At 35.2% G+C, this 19,692-nt stretch overlaps 1 protein-coding gene across 3 annotated transcripts in view; it reads right to left on the reverse strand.

Annotated features, from left to right (window-relative positions):
- The window catches only part of LOC111510698 (cystinosin), a 69,320-nt gene that overhangs the window by 21,563 nt on the left and 28,065 nt on the right, over positions 1 to 19,692 (reverse strand). For 2 of the 3 annotated variants that reach the window (XM_074180248.1, XM_074180247.1), the window contains exons 4-7: positions 8,074 to 8,250; positions 3,637 to 3,783; positions 3,483 to 3,582; positions 143 to 433 (exon numbers count right to left, since the gene is read on the reverse strand). In XM_074180248.1, coding sequence (XP_074036349.1) covers positions 143 to 433; positions 3,483 to 3,582; positions 3,637 to 3,783; positions 8,074 to 8,250 — 715 coding nt within the window. The remainder of the gene's footprint in view (positions 1 to 142; positions 434 to 3,482; positions 3,583 to 3,636; positions 3,784 to 8,073; positions 8,251 to 19,692) is intronic. The other variant, XM_074180249.1, reaches the window with a different exon arrangement.

Raw genomic sequence — 19,692 nt, forward strand, 5'->3', positions numbered from 1 at the left:
ATGATTGTGACAGCGAAATCCTTACTCAAACTATCATAACTCAACTGCTCACAACATTTGAAACAAAACATTATTGATAAGTACTTCGATTAGATAGAGGAAAATTTACAAATTCTAATAATCTTTATCGAATGAGGCCTACCTGTGGAATATACTTTATCAAAGTTATGGTGAGCTTCACATAGGAGCAGTAGTAAAGATAATCCAACCAATGGATGACTTTCACGCCAGCCAATATGATACTGATAGTGAGAAATCCTCCAAATATTCCTAGAATTGTACGGGCAGTTGTTGAAACCCTCTGCTCTTCTCGTTCGTAAATGAAGCACTGCACGATGGTTATTAAGGTGGCGATAGCAGCATGAACCGCAAATACTATATCGTTCACCTTCACTGGGTTCATTCCTCTTGGGTGTCTGTCAGAATATTCATTCTGAAATAGAGAAACAACATTTGACCTTATAATGTAGACATATTAAAAGGGGATTTTAAATAGGTTTCTCCGACAACCTGATATCAAAGAGGTCTTACAATTGAAACTTATTAAATTATGATACTATGAAACTTTTGTTTCATAAATATTGAACCTGAATTCACCATGTAAATATAATATCGACGATAAAAGAAGTGACGCACTGATTCAAAGCCCCACAGGTGAAGACTTTACTTGTGGCGAGTGGTTCGTACTACTGATTCAATTGTCCGTTATGCGGAACGGTGGTTTGAGCCCGATGGCCAGACAATCGATTTTCAATACGTATAATCCGACCCATGCTAGGGGCTTTGGGGCTGAGCCTAGGGCGAGAAGTGCTTACTGCGCAACCTCTGTTTCAGGCAACCAGTGATGCAATTGAACCCAGGTTTGTGTTTAATAAACTCTACAAAATACAAATAAAACAGAACACAGAGTCAGATTCTACAAATGCAATACGCATATTAACAGACGGCTCAAAAACCAAAGAAGGCTCAGGATGTGGAGTGTACTCCAGATCAAGGATTGAATGGGGAATGGGAAAAATACCACCGTGATTCAAACAGAACTGGCTGGTATCTCAATCGCTACAAAAGAAATAACCAGGAAAGGAATTTCTGTCAAAAACATGACATAAATGATGTAGACAAGCCCTATAATCCTTGAACAGACAAGGTGTTACCTCAGGGCTAGTACTAGAGTGCCACCAAGATTTAGCCAAAGCGTCGGTGGAAAATAACATTGTCTTGAGGTGGGTCGAAGGGCATTGCGGAACTCGCCAAACGTCACACCTATGCTCAATCCCTTAAGAGATGGGATGATATCAAAGGATGCAATCTTACCAGTATCACCCTGGGCGACCATGGGAAGCTGGCGCCGAAGAAATATCTAGCGATGATCAGGAAAATCTACGCTTAACAGTAGGATTTCTGACTGGCCACTGTCAACAAAGGAAACACCTCCATAATATGGGGCTAGTGGACACACCTCTATGTAGGATATGTGAACAAGAAGATGAAATTGTTAGGCACATTCTATGCGAGTGTCCGGAGTTATCGTCAATAAGAGAGTGTGTTCGGCGAGTCTTAGCCTACATCTGCCGATATAAAGAAGTCGTCTCCCAGTGACCTGTCCACCTTCCTGGAAAGGACAGGATGGACGATGACCTAGGAGGACAACTCCTCGGAAGGATGTACAATGGGTCATATGTGGCCTAAGTGCTGTGGGCCTACACCCACCCTCCCAACTCTACAGATACAGACACACGTTATAAAAAAATACCTCGCTAATCCTTGGCACGCAAATTGAGACTTATGAGGATTATCGTGCATAAGAGGTCGTCAGCTGGTAAAAAAAACAGATTTTGAGCACACTTTCCCAAAACCAGAACGAAAATTACGGTCTCGCGCGTTTCGCTTACCAAGTAAGCGTCCTCAGGAGATCATTATGACTAAATTTCACTACTATGTTGATGTTTTTATATGCTAGTGGCCTAACTATTACCTGTTAGTATTACCTAACTACACCAGTTAGCATTACCTAACTACTACCTGTTATGAATCCTATGCTAAACTTCCTGTTTTTTAAATATCTCTTATTTGTTATGTATTTCCTCTATTTTAGCGATTATCTCTAAGTTAGGTTAGGTTAGGTCCAAAGTGAGTGGGTCTATTCGACGTTGGAGGGTCTATTCGACCCTCCAACGCAACCCGCAAGGGTTTATTGTGGCTCATACCTATTCACACTCGACCAAATAAACCCAGCTTCTTAACGAAGTCGATTAGTTTGTATGGTGAGTGGTCTTTCAGGTCAGATATCAACGAAGACAGAACCTTTGACCCTGAAATCATGGAAGACCTCGAGACAAATGTCGTTGAAAACGATAAAGAAGAGGACTCCGAAGTACTACAGCGGTCGGAAGTCGACGATAAAGAAGAAGAAGATAATTAAAATTATAAGTTGTAGTTCTTGTAATTTTTATTCTTTTTTTTTTCATTTCCACAATCATAAATGTATGGAATATTTTTTAATGAAAACGTTAATTAAGATTTTCTTCCAATCTTTTTTTATTTATTCGAAAAGTTATTGATTATAAATCACATTAGAATTGAAATATAATTTGAGTATTCTCCTTAACAATTTTTAAATTACACGGGCAGGTACGTGTTATTACGGCAAGCGCCAAACGCGATGGCGAGCCTGCCCCCATGCGCACAAACTCATTTTCAATATAATCCCCACTACAGCTCTTGCAAGACATAAAAATACTCTGTACAGGGGCGTATCATTACTTGGCATTGTCTGCATAATTTGTGTTGTCATCAGTCATCAAGAGTGTATTATTATATAACATTTCAATGAACTGTACCACTACCTATAATACTAAATAAAATATGAAAAGAAACTACCCTACCCTAATTAAAACTATATAGGTACGACACTGGCCGGCAAGAGGCTTGTGGTAATCCAATAGAAATTTAGTGGGGAGAGTCTATACTTTGGCGATCGATCGTTTGGGGCTTGCTATAAATAAATTGATACTTAATTAAAAATATATACGTTAGTAAAATAATTAATAAATATAATGTAATAGTTGATAAGACATGAACATTATTAATAATTATATATTTATCAATAATTATTAAACTTTATATGGCGTGTTTTTGACCGGGAATACCGGTTGACCTCAAATTAAGCTCTAACCAAGCGTTCTTCGCCCTCTTGTAAAACATTTTTCAGAACAAAAGTTATAGGAAATTCAATCCTCTACAATATTGATGATCAATACAAATAGCGACATTTGACGTTAGATTTTAATAGTCGTGTACACCCCAACATATGTAGGTTTTGAAACAACTGTTAGGATTTGTGATGCACATTTAGGATGTCAAAATACAAGTTTATACGATATTATAGCTGTGTATCTCAAATTCCGACTTACTAATATGAACTTACTAAGATGGCTGGACTATGAGTTAAGTTAAGGTTCCAATATTTTTATTCTACTAACCTGTATTTCCGGTATGAAAAATAATCCCAAGTTGAAAATTCCATACAGAGTGAAGCCAACTATATTCAATATTATGAAATCAAAATTCAAACCAACAACACTGAAAAAAAAAGGTTAATAAAATATTATCCAATGTTAATCGTATTTTACAAACCTTTTTCTCTTCCAATTTATATAAATTTGGGGATAAAAAGAAATGGACCAAGCAACAAAATATATCCATCCTATCACTACGGAGAACGGTATAAGCCAATCCTGTTTGTATACAGTAACTATCAAGAATAAGTCTTTTACGTGTTTTCTGAAAAAAGAAAAAATTGAAAAACATGTAATATTTCTAATACAATAATCATGTTGGTCACTGGACGTCTATTTCATCATAAAACACAGAAAAAGAAAATTATCCAACCCAATATACTCAATTCTAATTTTTAAAACCTAGTTTCGAAATAAAATTAAATTGAGTTATAACATTGCTATTGTTTTTTATCGACCTTTTTGGGTATTTGTTACCTCCACAATGTGAAAAATATAAAAATTATAATGGCGAACTTTATACAAGTGTAGAAGGGCAAACCTTTCAGTTTACCCCGATAAGTTACTGCGTAAAAATCAAAGTATTTTTCACAAAGAAACATCTTCTATTTATCAGTAACTTGTCGTATTTAACAATTTTGCTTATCAAAAAAATTGTTAAGAAATAATACTTACCTTTACGTTTCGGAGGCCAAAATCTGCCTTAGTATTCAGAAATGGACAAAAAAATTCTAATATATTCGCAGTTACTGATAAATAGAAGATTTTTCTTTGTGAAAAATACTTCGATTTTTACTCAGTAACTTATCGGGGTAAAGTAAAAAGTTTGCCCTTCTACACTTATATAAAGTTCTCCATTATAATTTTTATATTTTTCAGATTGTGGAACATAACAAATACTCAAAAAAGGTCGATAAAAAGCTGATTTTCCTCCACAAAAAAATGACTTTCGTTGACTATTGCTATTCTGTAATGTAATGGACGTGTTTTTGAAGAAAATGCAGAGTTTTTTCGCTGTTGGAGAAAATATTTTTACATTTTCAAAATTTGATTTTGCAAGCGAGATTGAGAGAAACTATTTTACTATGCAATTTAAAAAGAGTAGAATAACCGTCCCCCAGATTAAATAATCACAGCGAGTTAGTTTTCAAGTCATTTTCTAGATCCTAGATTATGCCGGCGTCTCTCGTTTGTATATAGTGGGCACTCAGTTAAAAAATGTACAATAGTCAATTCAGTATCACATATACACAATGGAACTTGTTCTCCTGACAGTAGATAACTGTGCGTGAGAAATGTGTGTCCAATACGTAAGCGAGATAAGATAGTTTGTGTTCGCCGTTTCTTAGGTGATATTTTCCATGGTAAGACGAATGGTTTTACGTCCTGGTAAATAGGTACTTTTGGTTATTTGATGTGTAGCGACGTTCAAGACAGTGGTTGGACATCGATAAGCCACCCAAGCACTTCCCAAAGGTGAAAACCCACTTTTTGCAACCGGGCCAAACTATCACCTCAATTTTTTTTCACTTCTTGGAGCTTTTCTTGGAAGCCTTCAAAAAAGATTCCCGTTAGAAAACTTTAAAAAAATTATTTTCCACTTCGTTATTAATAATCAAAGACGTTAAAAAATTAAAAATTCAATGAAAGCAATGAATTTTTTTTTTATATTCAAATCTATTCGCATTCTTATTATTTGAAGTTACATGAAAATGATTCTTCATAATTATTTGATCTTTTTTTTTTTAAAATTGTTAAAAGCAAATGTATTGTTCATAACATATTTGAAATTTTTTTGGAGGAATTTTTATCAGTGATTAATATTTTTTCTTTGTTTGAAAACGCCTTTGTTCATTAACATTTGTTTTTGCTACTAAATATAAATATTGAGGAAATATTTTTTTAAATCGTAATTTCTATTTCTCTTTGATATTCTGAAAAAAAACTTTTTTTAAAATTATTTTTTTTATTTATTTGATAAACAATTTGTTCAGAACAAATTAATTTTTGCGATATATATTTTTTAAATACTACAAAAAAAAATAAGCAACCATGAGTCACCAAACGCAAAAAAGGAAAAATATAAAAAAAAATTGTTAAAAATAAAGAAAAATTTTGTTACACAAAAAGTGACACATGGTTGTTTTCGTTTTTGTGATAGTATTTGAAAAAATATATAGTGAAAATTAATTTGTTTAAAACAAATATTCATATTTAATAGCAAAAAATTGTTAATCAACAAATGCGTTTTTAAGAGGCGATAAAACTTTTTTTAGGAACGAATTTGTTTTTAAAAATCATATAAATCATCATTGATAAAAATCCCCCCAATTTTTCAAACAAATAAAGCTAATCATTATGGAAGATAATTTTTATGTAACTACAAATAGAAAGAATAGTAATAAATTTGAATATAAAATTTTTTTTATTGCTTCAATTGAATTTTTCACTTTTGAACGTCTTTAATAACAAAGTGGAAAATCAGTATTATTTTAAGTTTTCCAACAGGAACCTTTTTTAAAAAGGCTTTCAAAAAAGCTCCTAGAAGTGAGAAAAATTTGAGGTTTGTAGTTTATAAATTATCAGGGCTTTCATGTAAATTTTAAACTTGTAAAAATTTGTTAGTTAACTAATGTATATCCAATAAAATAATCACAGGAATTTTTTTTCCATGGATTCTCGTTTATTCGATTGTCTAGAAGGAACGTGAATTTTTTTCTTAATAATTATATTTAATGGGTTGCTTGTTCAAAGGTCAGTAACGTTCAGCGCGTGCGCATTTAGCGCTATTTTCGCCTCTGAATTAAAATTATAAATATTGGTGATAGAGTTCCAGGAGGTAGGTATTTTTTTTTTAATTTCTTTTTTTTTAGGATCTTTTTCCAAATTTCGGATATCTTTAATATTTACCAAGATATTTGCAGAAAACAAAATCCACCTTTTTTTACTGAATTGTTTATAAATTTTGAAATTTTTTCGACACTCCTTGAAATTTTTCAAAAAGTTGCTAGAGGTCATTCCAAATGAAATGAGCCTTGAATCATAATTTTTGGTGTCCTTGGGCAGAAGTTCCAAAAAAAGGATCTTGTGACCCAGACTATAAATTGATGGGATTGATTTAATGAAAAAAGCGGTTTTCACCGTTGATCTATCAAGTTGGGCTGACCTAAATTTTTTTTAAAATGAAATTCGATTCTATTATTCATTATAGTTGCCTTCGAGGGCGGGACAAGGATTAGAGCGATATCATTTTTAAGGTACCATTTGTCTAAAGCCTCAGTTTCGACGATTACCTCTTTAACAGCGCAATTTTCTCTTCAGTGAGCATTCTCCTGAGGTCTGAACACAGGAAAAAGTCGTTGGGGTCCAGATCTGGAAGCCCAATCATGCCATCGTTTACATTGATTTGTGGTGCATTGTTTTGATGCACTTCCTTTTGCTTTGATGGTTTTTCCATTTTCAAGATGGTGGATAAATATTATATTATCGCATCCCAACTGAATGTTGCGTCTTTGAACGCTCTGGAGTCGGTTCACTACGTGAACCAGATGACGATGGTTTCGATTCTGGTGTGAAATAATGGAGCCATGTTTCACCTATTGTCATATATCGACGCATATATTTGAGTTTTTTACGGTGGAACAGCTTCAAACACTGTTCAGAATCATCAGTTAGTTGTTGTTTTTGGTGGATTGTGAGTTCGCGCGAAACCCACTTTAAACAGAACTTTCGCATACCAAAATACTCATGTAAGATTTGTCCAATACGTTTCTTGGATATCTATAGAGCCTCAGCTATTTCGACCAACTTCACTTTACGAACATACAAAATTATTTTGTGGAATTTTTTCATGTTTTCGTCGGTAACAGCCTCTTTGGGGCGTAAACTGCTTACATTGTCTTCGGTGCTCATTTCAGGTTGTTTAAACTTCGCAAACCACTTCTCAAAGGTTGATCATGGTGCAAAATCCGAATAATGTTTATCAAGCCATGCCTTGGCTTCAACAGTATTTTTTTCGCCAAAAAGCAATGCTATATTAACCCACGAAATTTCTTTTCATCAAATTTCTTCAAACTGACAAAAGTTGCTTCACTCAAAATGTTCTATCCCACAAACTAATAGTCCGACAGCTGTGAAATTTGTAATTTGTACATGTGTCTTTTGGAGGTTAGGGTTTACTAAAAATCACATGGATTCAATACTAATAGCGCCATCTGTGTGTTAGCCTAGGAACTATTCACTACAACTTATATCACTGCAATAAAAATTGGTTTGAAATTTTTGCAATTCTTTGAAGTATCTTTGTGGATTATTTTTCAAGGTGTTTAGATGATATTATTCCATTTATGCTATCGAATATTTATTTTGAGGGTTGGATAACATAACCTAATAATTCACATAGAATTTCGGGAACCGAGACTAGTGTATTGGTAGCACTTGTTAACTAGGAAAATTTGATCGTCCCAATTTATAATTATGCCAGCTTAGTTGACGAAAAGTGATAGATATCAGATACAATTGAAGCTATTGATATCGATGAATGTTAGGTACTTACTGAAAGGCAGGATCTGATGCATTAGCATAAACCTCGGAGTGTCCAGCTCCCAAAGCTGTAACATTAATATCATGTATACCCTCAGTAATATTTAAAATAGTCGGATCTAATCGAATAATGTCAGAGTGTTGAACAATTAATTGAATTTCAGTATTAGAGATGTTACTCAGAAAGCTGCTGAAACAAAAAATAATGTTAGAGAACAGTGATGAATATATCACCTAAACTAGATGGAAGTAAGATACCAAATCATACACGTAAATAATAATAATAATAATAGTTTTCAGCTCCTGGCGAGATGAATATCGTCAGAAAAGAGGAGGAAAAACGGATAAAATATAGAGATTTTCTCTTCGAACTCCGCAGACTCTATCCAGATCACTCTGTCAAGATGGTTGTTCTGATTATTGGAGTCCTTGGTGGAATGATGTCTTCTCTGCTCTCGAATCTTAAAATCATATCGGCTTGCCGCACTAAGGCAGAACTCTTAGCCGCACAGATGCAGAAGGCTGTCATTCTTGGCTCACTGGGCTTGCTCAGGGCACATGATTCTCGGACCCAATGATCACTTACCCCACGGTGTGGGGAGTGGTCATTGATTGATAATGCTGGCGCGCCCTCGCGAATATATCGGGGCTTCGGGGGATAGGGCCTGACCAGCGCACACTACGGTGAAAAAATAATAATAATAATAATATTAATATCGTCTTTATTATCTTTTAATACATTTAAAGCAAATTAATCAGGAACAGTTCATTTATTATATGAAGATAAAAGGCGAAGTTCAATTTACCTGATGACAAGTTATCATTCAATTGCTCTTCCACTTAATCTCAAAAATATCGCCAATTACGCAAAGGAATAAACAAAAAGGATTTTTACTTATCTTATGACTATTTATAGATTTGTAAAAGGTAGGTAGCTATTGGGTCGTTAATAGTTTGAAGATAATAAGAATCATTTGAAATTAGTATTAAAATGATTGAAGTCATCTTGTTTCATGGGCTCGGGAGTGTCATTATAAATTGCACAGATCTGGTAGCTGAAATTTCTTCTAGAGAACTCTATACGAAAGGATGGCTTACATTAGTATTATGCACATCAGTTCTAAAAGTAATTTTCTGGTGTAAGTAATTATTTTGTGAAACAAAGTTGCAGCAAGTAACACTCTCCTATCGTTCATATTTAACCAGCCGGTACCCTTCAGTTTATGTGATATTCTTTCTCTTCTTCTAATACCAAAAAATAACCGTAAGCAGGAATTTTGAACTTTTTGTATCTTTTTCTTGAATTAGTTGATTAAACTTGGACCATACAAAACATCAGCATAATTGAATATAGATAAAACTAACGATTCAAACAAATTCGCCTTCACCTTCATGGGTAGGAAATTTCGGTGTCCATATATAATTTTAAGCGAATAATATACACGCCTAATAAACTGATTACCTGACTTTCGAATTTCAAGTCCTTATTTAAAATGATGCCCAGGCTTTTGGCTTTTGGGACAACCCCAAGTAAACGATCATTTACTACTTCTTTCACAGATTTACAAATATCATTTCTAGGGTCTTTTGGTCCGGAAACAATAACATTGGATTCACTACAATTCATATTTAAGCAGTGTTCAGAAGCATTTTTCACAAATAATTTTAAGTCACTATTGATTCTGTAGAAAATCTGTAGAAAATATTTGAGGAAACTTGTATCCAAATTCACTACTACCTTGAGTGTACATAACAAAAAGCCTCCAGGTCATCCGTCCATTCCGAAAGAACAGCAAGTGCAAATAATTGGTGAGATGGTAGTAAATCCTGAAATTCCGTCACGAATGTTTGTGAGGTGTCTCCTTCTACTGTGTGGAGACTTTTGAAGAGGAATAGGTATCATCCATACAAAATTAAAATGGTACACCAATTAACTGAAGATATCCCTGATCGAAGAACAGAATTTCGCGAAATCATGACGGAAACCATTGCAAGGTATCCTACCTATCTCCACAATATTTGTTTTAGTGACGAATGTACTTTTTCTCTATACGGCAATGTTCTCATACAAAATTACCGTTATTGGAGTGACACCAACCTTCACGTTTTCCGGGAAACACCCAATATCCAGAAAAAATTAACGTTTGGGCAGGAATATTGGGAAACCATCAAGATTTAACAGGGGAACTATATTTGAATACAGTTGACCCTCTCATCACTGAAATCGTCGAAGGGAATCCTAATGAATTCAATATAGATATTGTATTCCATCAAGATGGAGCACCACCCCATCACTCCAGACAAGTAAGAAACTATTTGGATACTACTTTTTCCGGTCGTTGGATTGGCCGTCGAGGTCCTACAGAATGGCCAGCCCGCTCGCCAGATTTGACACCTTTGGACTTTTTTATTTATTCATGCTATTTGAAGCAAAAGGTGTACGAAACCGAACCCTGCTTCAATATTGGATATACGGCAGAGAATAATAAATATTTGTAGAGATATTGACGTTGCTGTGTTCGAAAATGTTCTGATTGAAATATCGGATAGGCTGTCATATGTCAAGAAGTTCAAGGCAACCATTTCGAGCATCTTCTGAACTTACCTGAAGCTTATTACCTCATAGTATGTAGTTAAATGTCAATATATTCAGGCAATTATTAAAAGTTCCGCCATTTTGTAGTAGTTGAAGATATTGACATCATATTCTAGGGTTGTTAAGCATTTGTCAGTTGCCATTTCGAAAGTTTCATCTGTCAATTTCACTTCAAAATAAAGTATTTATGCATTAATTTCATTATCCGAAATATCAATTTTTTGATTTGACGCGTTCAAAAAATAAAAAGGGGGGACATTAAGGAAATGCACTGTATATTCGAGGCGAGTGTACCAATAAAATAAAATAAAAAAATCGCCAATTGAATGTACGTAGCTAGCGAAACATTCACCTTATTTTTTTGAACATTATCAATACCTTAATATTTCAAAATCAGATTTATTGCCATTACTGAAGAAATTATGAAGAAGATAAATAGTTTCTGGAAAATAATAACATTGAAAACGTTTCGAGAAAAAGTTCGAAACATGACTAACTGCAGTATTGAAATGGTAAAAGGTAAATAATATGAGTTATTTGTTATTGTGCATTTTGATGTGACTGTTATCGTCATAACACATTAATATTCAAATATGAACTAGAGTGGTTTCAAAGATAATGCTAAAGTAACATGTTTTTGCATTGCCCTTGTGATATCGGATACTCCTTAAAGAAAGTGTTTCAGTATACTATACAGCGAAGACAATAAATGATAAATATTTACAGGAGTATATATCGAAATTTAAACATTTGAAAACTATATTTCCTTCATTTTCATTATTTTCATTTCTCAAATATGTAGTCCACAAAGCTCCGTTCAGGGGCGTTTGCCTGACTATTTTATGATTTTTTGTTTGGGAAACATTATAAATTCATGCTCACCTTTTCAGAACAATTATACACAATTCTACAACTATAATAATGATCATTACCTCATTACATCTGATTACACAACACAACAAAGTTTTTGTTTCGGGGTTGAAATTAGATGATTTTAACGTATTTCCACGTGTTAAAACCGAAAGTGATCATAAAAATTATATATTAGCTCTTGTTTTCAAGATATAGTATCATTATATTATATATATGTATATTGAGTTTTCAACAAATGAAATATTTCATCACCAACAGTTGGTACACATGTTTGTTTACATAACACCCCTCTCATCAGCTGTTCTTAAGTAGTAAACATAACCTATGTGAGTTTGTCAATTGTACGCACGTGGTTGCTATTGAAATTATCGTGTGAAGTTGATTTTTAAATTAATTTAAGTGCTGATCTGAAATGCCTCGAAAGTGTGTGAATTCTGTCGATAGCTTTTGCTATATATGTGGTGAAATAACATTTAAGGCTCAGAAACGTAAAATGACACCTATCGTTAAGACAGCCTATGAACATTATTTTGGTGTGAAAGTTGGGGACCAAGATAAATCATGGGCTCCTCATATATGTTGTAATTCTTGTTCCGTCATATTGCGAGAGTGGCTGAAAAATAAAAACCGGGCAATGGCTTTTGCAGTACCTATGGTTTGGCGTGAGCCTACCAATCATACAGACGACTGTTATTTCTGCTTAACTCCTTCCATTAGGCAAGGTTTATCTATGAAGAAAAGAGGAACGGTTAAATACCCTAATCTCCCATCTGCTCTTCGGCCTGTACCACACTCAGACAATTTGCCAGTCCCTTCTCCACCCCAAAACTATGAAATTTTAGAGGAAGGTGATGAAGACTGTTTAGAAGGAGCAACCCATCCTTCTACATCATATGACCCTGATTTTGAGGTAAGCGATAGGTCTAGTGATCCGCACAGAATTAGTCAAGCAGAGTTGAGTGACCTTATAAGAGATCTTCGCTTGTCTAAGGAAAAGGCTGAGCTGTTAGGGTCAAGACTACAACAGTGGAATCTTCTAAAACATGATGTGAAAATATCTCAGTACAGACAGCGTCAAAAAGATTTGCTTCCTTTTTTTGAGAAGAAAGAAAACCTCGTAGTTTGTTCTGATGTTAATGGTTTGATGGACTGCTTGGATTTGGATCACACTCCATCTGAATGGAGACTGTTTATAGACTCTTCAAAACTAAGCTTAAAAGCTGTACTTCTGCATAATTGAAATCAGCTACCCTCTATTCCTATAGGTCATGCAGTTCACATGGAGGAAACGTATATGAATATGAAAACACTTCTCCAATCAATCAAATATGAACAACACAAGTGGCACATCTGTGGTGATCTGAAAGTCATTGCTATACTCCTAGGAATGCAATTAGGGTTCACCAAGTACTGTTGTTTTTTGTGTCTGTGGGACAGTCGGGATAGAAAACCTCACTATAAAAAAATGAACTGGCCTACACGAGACCTAAACCCTAATGAGAAAAATGTAGTTCACGAGCCTCTTGTAGATCCTAAGGATGTTCTCCTTCCCCCATTACATATTAAGTTGGGACTAATGAAAAACTTTGTGAAGGCCATGGACCAGGAAGGACAAGCTTTTAAGTACTTGAGAGCAAAGTTTCCCAGGTTGAGTGATGCTAAAGTCAAGGAAGGCATCTTTATTGGGCCTCAAATCCGTGAAATCGTAAATGATCCTGCTTTTGACATGATTTTAACAGGAAATGAAAAAAGAGTCTGGGAAGCCTTTAAGGGGGTTGTACATGGGTTTTTAGGTAACAAAAGAGATGATAACTTCACAGCATTGGTTAAAGAGCTTCTTCAAGCTTACCACCAACTTGGATGCAACATGCCCTTAAAAATTAATTTTCTTCACTCTCATCTTAATTTCTTCCCACAAAACTGTGGAGCTGTGAGTGACGAACATGGAGAAAGATTCCATCAAGACATTGCCTTAATGGAACAGAGACATCAGGGCCGTTGGAATGAAGCAATGCTTGCAGACTACTGCTGGTCTGTGTGTAGGGATGCTCCAGAAGTGTTTTATAAAAGACAAGCTAAACGACAGCAATCTTACAATGAATCGGATGGACTTAATGAAGTTTCACGTATAGTATAACTACTCTTTAAGATTAAGTACTGTGTATCTCAAAAACTAGAGCTGATAAAAATTTTTCATTGTTATTTTCGTTTTTATCACCCCAAACTTAGTAGAAATTGACTAATTTAGTGTAGGAAACATTCAAAAAATATTTTTTTGTTGTTGTGTTATCAAACAATACAATTCGTTACTTTACTCTCAAATCAGCTGACATGTAATTATTTCGAGTACTGCGGAAGATGAAAATATGTGCAGTTAGCTTGGAAAAGCTAGCTGTAATATAAAAGAGAAAGAAAGCATTCAACAAATGGAAATAGGGAACAAAACAACAGAGAACATGAAGAGCAACTTCTCTCTTAATTTATCCTGTGCAGAAATTGAATTCTGTCATTTTTCAGGTTAGTATCTCGTGTAAATCATTCATCATTATTATTTTTAACCTGAGTTTGCACTGGTTGGGCCCTATCCCACAAAGCTCCGATACATTCAGGAGGGCGCACCAGCATTATCAACTAACGACCACTTCCCACACAGTGGGGTAGGTGATTATTATTATTATTATTTTTAGCCTAAATTTGCGCTGGTCAGGCCCTATCCCTCGGAGTCCCGATTCATTCAGCAGGTCGCGTCAGCATTATCAAACAATGACCACTTCCTACACCGTGGGGAAAGTGATCATTGGTTCCGAGAGTCTTGTGCCCTGAGAAAGCTCAGTGAGTCAAAAATGACAGACTTTTGCATTTTCCCTGCTAAGATTTCTGCCTTAGTGTGGCAAACCGGCATCATTCCAATAATCAAAACAACCACCTTGACAGAGTAGTCTGGATAGTCTGCGGAGTTCGAAGAGAAAATCTCGATATTCTATCAGTTTTTCCTTCTTTTCGTACGATATTCGTCTCGCCAGGAGCTGAAAACTCCACGACAAATATCGTATTGTTCTGGTGGCCTAGAAGGATCAGGCTTATTAGTAAGAGCCTGAGGGTTGAGAACGAATAGTTCTAATAAATTCGGCACTTCTCGTTCCCCACACCGGTGTGTCGTTAATACTGTAAAACTGCTGTGGGTGGGAGGTAATAGGGCTGCGTTATGTCGACAGATATAGGCCGAGACCTCATATGCTGGAAATGCTGACAGCACGTGCATTAGGGTCTCATACATCTGGCAGCATGCTCTGCACCTTGTATCAGAAATCTCTATATTCATCACGCGACTACGGTAGACCAAGGTATTGAACAGACTACAGCACACTCGATGTGAAGAAAGCGAAGGTCAGGCGCTTTGATAAACCAAGGTCTTCAATGTTGTTGAAGAAAGCCCCATGTATTGGCTTATCCTTGTGTTATCGCAGAATTGATATCGCAGCCGTGATATCTGCGGCTTTTATATGAGCCCTTTGCAGAATGGGTTCCAAGTCGGTGACATAGTTGTGATCACCTCGATCTGTGTCGAAACCTGAACCGTGTTAACCAGCTGCCCGAAATAGAAATAATAATATACTTTATTGTCATTAGGAATAAATCTTGTAGACAAAGCTTGTGAAAAATAAATACAAATGGAAATATAGAAATATGAAATGTTAATATAAAAACACCTACAAAAAGTGAAGTTAGAACATACATTATAGTTCAACGCTGAAATTTTGTATCAACTTGGTTGTGTACAGATTTGTTTGAAAATATTATCATCAGTTATATAATAGACATATAAACATACAGGCTGATTCACGGTGGATGGTACATTAGACGTTTCTGGTGAACCAGACAACGGATCACTTTGAAAATTTAATGGAGGGCATATTCGGACATTCTCTAGCCAACTAAAATATTTTCGACAATGCGGTGTTGCCGCTTCTATTAGAAAGCAGTAGCAACTTTGATTTTTCAAATGGAACACTCTGTATATAATATTATTTTTGGAATCTCCAACAATTGCCCGACAACTTTTCTCGATATTTTCCTATACCTATCTGTTACCGTTTTCGAAATAAAAATTAATTTCAATTTTTTTCTTCGAAAATCATGACTTCTAAAAATGCCGATATCTTTTAGTTGAGAAGTACTATGATATCGAAATTTGGTTTGGAGTTAGGTGATACTTGGACACTTCCCACACGTCAGCCTAATCTCCGTTACTTCAATACAGGGTGGTAAAAAAATACAGTTTTTTCGTTTGCTTGAAAAAGTTGCTGAAATTTGATTATTTTAAATGGAACACCCTGTATATTATTGAAAATTCGGAAAGCTGCTGAAATTTGCTTTCTTTCTATGTATATCATACCTATACCTAACTAGTCAAGTTTCGGACTTATGAACATTTATTTGTGAAAATGTCCCTTTAGAATGGTATTTCCATTCGGTATATGGTAAGCAGGCCATGATTACTATTTGACAGTAGCGTTGTGACATTCTCCTAATAATATCGACATTTTCGTCACTTCAGAAGTTGCAAATACCTTCAAAACGATGGAACAAAACTATTCAAACGAAGTTCTTATGAATTTGTTTATTATTTTTGGACAGTGTGACAAAATTATCAGCAGAACATGTAGAAAGTTCAATGAAATGTATCCGAATCTACCGCCAATGAACCTCAAGAAATTTATACGAATTCAGAACAATTTCAATATGTTTGGATAAACTTTAAAAAAGCACCAAGAAACTTGAAATTGGAAATATTGATATGAATAATTATAAAAAAGTAAAACAATCATGTGGAATATTTCAAAATATGTTCGAATCGCTGGCCGTTCACTTCCAAGCACTTTAAAATGCGGGTGTTGACTGCTTTCGTGGTGGCAGATCTGATTTCATTGGGATCCAAATCTTCAAATGTTTGGGCAATCCTTTCTAACAATTCCTCTCGAACGCACGGGTATTTTGTAAACTTTTTCTTTAAACATTCCCCACAAATAAAAATCTAATGGATTAAGATCGGGTGATCTCGCTGGCCAATTCCATGGTCCCAAGCGCCTCATCCACCGATCGTCAAATAGTCTATCCAGTTCTGCGCTCACTTCTCTTGTGCAATGTGCAGGAGCTCCATCTAGTTGGTACCAACAGTTTCGATAATCTTCGAGTGGCAGATTATCCACGAAACTGTCTATAGTATTCTCCAAAATATTCAGGTAGCTTCTGGATGTTAATGACTCCTCGTATATCACGTACCTCAATTTGTTGTCCATCAGCATGCAGAAGACATTAAAACTAAATTTTTCTTGAAATCCGGCTTCTTTTGTGACGTGAGGATTTTCACTGGACCAATAATGACGATTTTTTCTATTGAAAATCCCTTCTCTCGAAAATTTCGATTCATCAGTCCAAATAATTTTATTTAAAAAAAGTGGATCTTCTTGAATGCGTGTCAACAACATTTCACAAAATTCTACTCTCTGTTGAGGATCTTAAGGCTTCATTGCTTGAATTTTGGTGAATTTATAATCATGCATTTTATGTCTTCGCAAGATTCTTTGAACCGATGAATATTTTATACCCAAATCTTCTTCAGCACTTCTTATCGATGACTCGGGAAATGCGTGAAAATATGCTAAGACATTAATCTGGTTGTCTTCGAAAGTTACGGGTCGAGGCAAGTTTCTTGGTGCTTTCAAAGTTGATCCAAATGCATTGAAATTGTTCTGAATTCGTATAAATTTCTTGAGGTTCATTGGCGGTAGATTCGGATACATTTCATTGAACTTTCTACATGTTCTGCTGATAATTTTGTCACACTGTCCAAAAATAATAAACAAATGCATAAGAACTTCGTTTGAATAGTTTTGTTCCATCGTTTTGAAGGTATTTGCAACTTCTGAAGTGACGAAAATGTCGATATTATTAGGAGAATGTCACAACGTTACTGTCAAATAGTAATCATGGCCTGCTTACCAAATACCGAATGGAAATATCATTCTGAAGGGACATTTTCACAAATAAATGTTCATAAGTCCGAAACTTGACTAGTTAGGTATAGGTATGATATACATAGAAAGAAAGCAAATTTCAGCAGCTTTCCGAATTTTCAATAATATACAGGGTGTTCCATTTAAAATAATCAAATTTCAGCAACTTTTTCAAGCAAACGAAATATGTGTATTTTTTACCACCCTGTATTGAAGTAACGGAGATTAGGCTGACGTGTGGGAAGTGTCCAAGTATCACCTAACTCCAAACCAAATTTCGATATCATAGTACTCCTTAACTAAAAGATATCGGCATTTTTAGAAGTCATGATTTTCGAAGAAAAAAATTGAAATAAATTTTTATGTCGAAAACGGTAACAGATAGGTATAGGGAAATATCAAGAAAAGTTGTCGGGCAATTGTTGGAGATTCCAAAAATAATATTATATACAGAGTGTTCCATTTGAAAAATCAAAGTTGCTACTGCTTCCTAATAGAAGCGGCAACACCGCATTGTCGAAAATATTTTAGTTGGCTAGAGAATGTCCGAATATGCCTCCCATTAAATTTTCAAAGTGATCCGTTGTCTGGTTCACCAGAAACGTCTAATGTGCCATCCACCGTGAATCAGCCTGTATATACGTATTTATAATATTACATAAATAAACACACTCATTGCACCAGACAATCAAACATTTATATCCAAACAAGAATATAAACAAAAATCTTATAAAACCTAAATTCAAATATGCACATTTTGTCACGTGAGTTTATCATTATAGAAATCTTGCAAATCATAATAGGGTCTATTAGCCAAAAATGTTTTTATTCATTTTGTAAATGAGGCAAACCAATTCCAAAATAAACAAAGCAATCACCGTTAAAATCTTTTGCTCAACGAATTTGTGTCTGTACGAATCACGAGGTTTAATCTTACACATATACCTGATAGCGCGTTTCTGTAGTGCTAATACAGACAGAAGTGCTGATGAATTGCATACTCCTCAAAACGGTATTCCATAACGTAGGTGAGATTCAACGAAGGCGTAATACACCGTTCTGTCAGGTTTGATTCCCAAATTTATTGAAGTTACTCTCACTGCATAACATCCAGAACAAGTTTTACTTTCAAGTTGTTTGATATGTTCAATAAATTTGAGCTTATTATCAATGTGAATACCTAGAAATTTAGATTGGGTCTCGTTCTTGATCACTAAGTTATCACCAGATGGCAGGTCATCAAGAGCATATTTGAATGATGAAATGTTTGTTTCAGTTACATTGAAACATAGCAAATTAGCATCACACCATTCCTTGATTTTTTCGTATCAGTAGATATTGCATTGTGTAAATCATTTGAGTTTTCGGTGTTCCACAATATCGTCGTGTCATCAGCGAAAAGAGTGAAATTTCCAGAAATGCTCAAATTTGCAATGTCATTGACATATAATAAGAATGAGATGGGCCCTAAAACTGATCCTTGAGGAAGACCACACAAAATTTCCCCTTTTTTTTTCGAAAGCCTGTTGTTCTTACCATTCCTTCCTGAAAGGTAGGATTCAAACCATTTGAGCGTCATTTCTCTGCAGCCGTACTGCCATTTCATGGTCGCGGACCATATTTTTTGCCATGTATAGACTCTTCAGACTCACGGCCTCCTGATAACAGGGAGGCCGTGACTTTAATTTTATTATTATTATATCAAGTGACTCGGAGCAGTACGTAACAAGTACAAATTAGACCCTAAATCGGTGCGAAAAAGCAAATAATGAGTCAATGAATGTCTCAGTATGAATATCGCTACTGTAGTTGGCAACAAACCTAGCATTATTGAAAAGGAAAACCATTTTCTTGATCCTGATCGGCCGTCAACCTGCGACTACCTCCGTTAGGGTTCGTTCCCACTGCAGCGATACGATAAGCATGAGAAATCTTTCATCGCCCGATGCAAATTTTATCCTCGTAACACTCCAGTGTACACTGGAGCGATACGATGGCCTATAGAATAAACAACGGAGCAATTGTTTTCATTAGTCGTTGTTTTTACTTAACGGTATTTGCAAATAAGAGGAAACGGAAATCTACAAAATTCTGGGTGAATCCATATATGAAATTTTTGATATTAAACACAGTTTGGCAGTGGTTT

The sequence above is a fragment of the Leptinotarsa decemlineata genome, unplaced genomic scaffold, assembly GCF_025532065.1.
Source record: "Leptinotarsa decemlineata unplaced genomic scaffold, Ldec_3_MD MMD2_tig00026294_RagTag_RagTag, whole genome shotgun sequence".
NCBI lineage: Eukaryota > Metazoa > Arthropoda > Insecta > Coleoptera > Chrysomelidae > Leptinotarsa > Leptinotarsa decemlineata.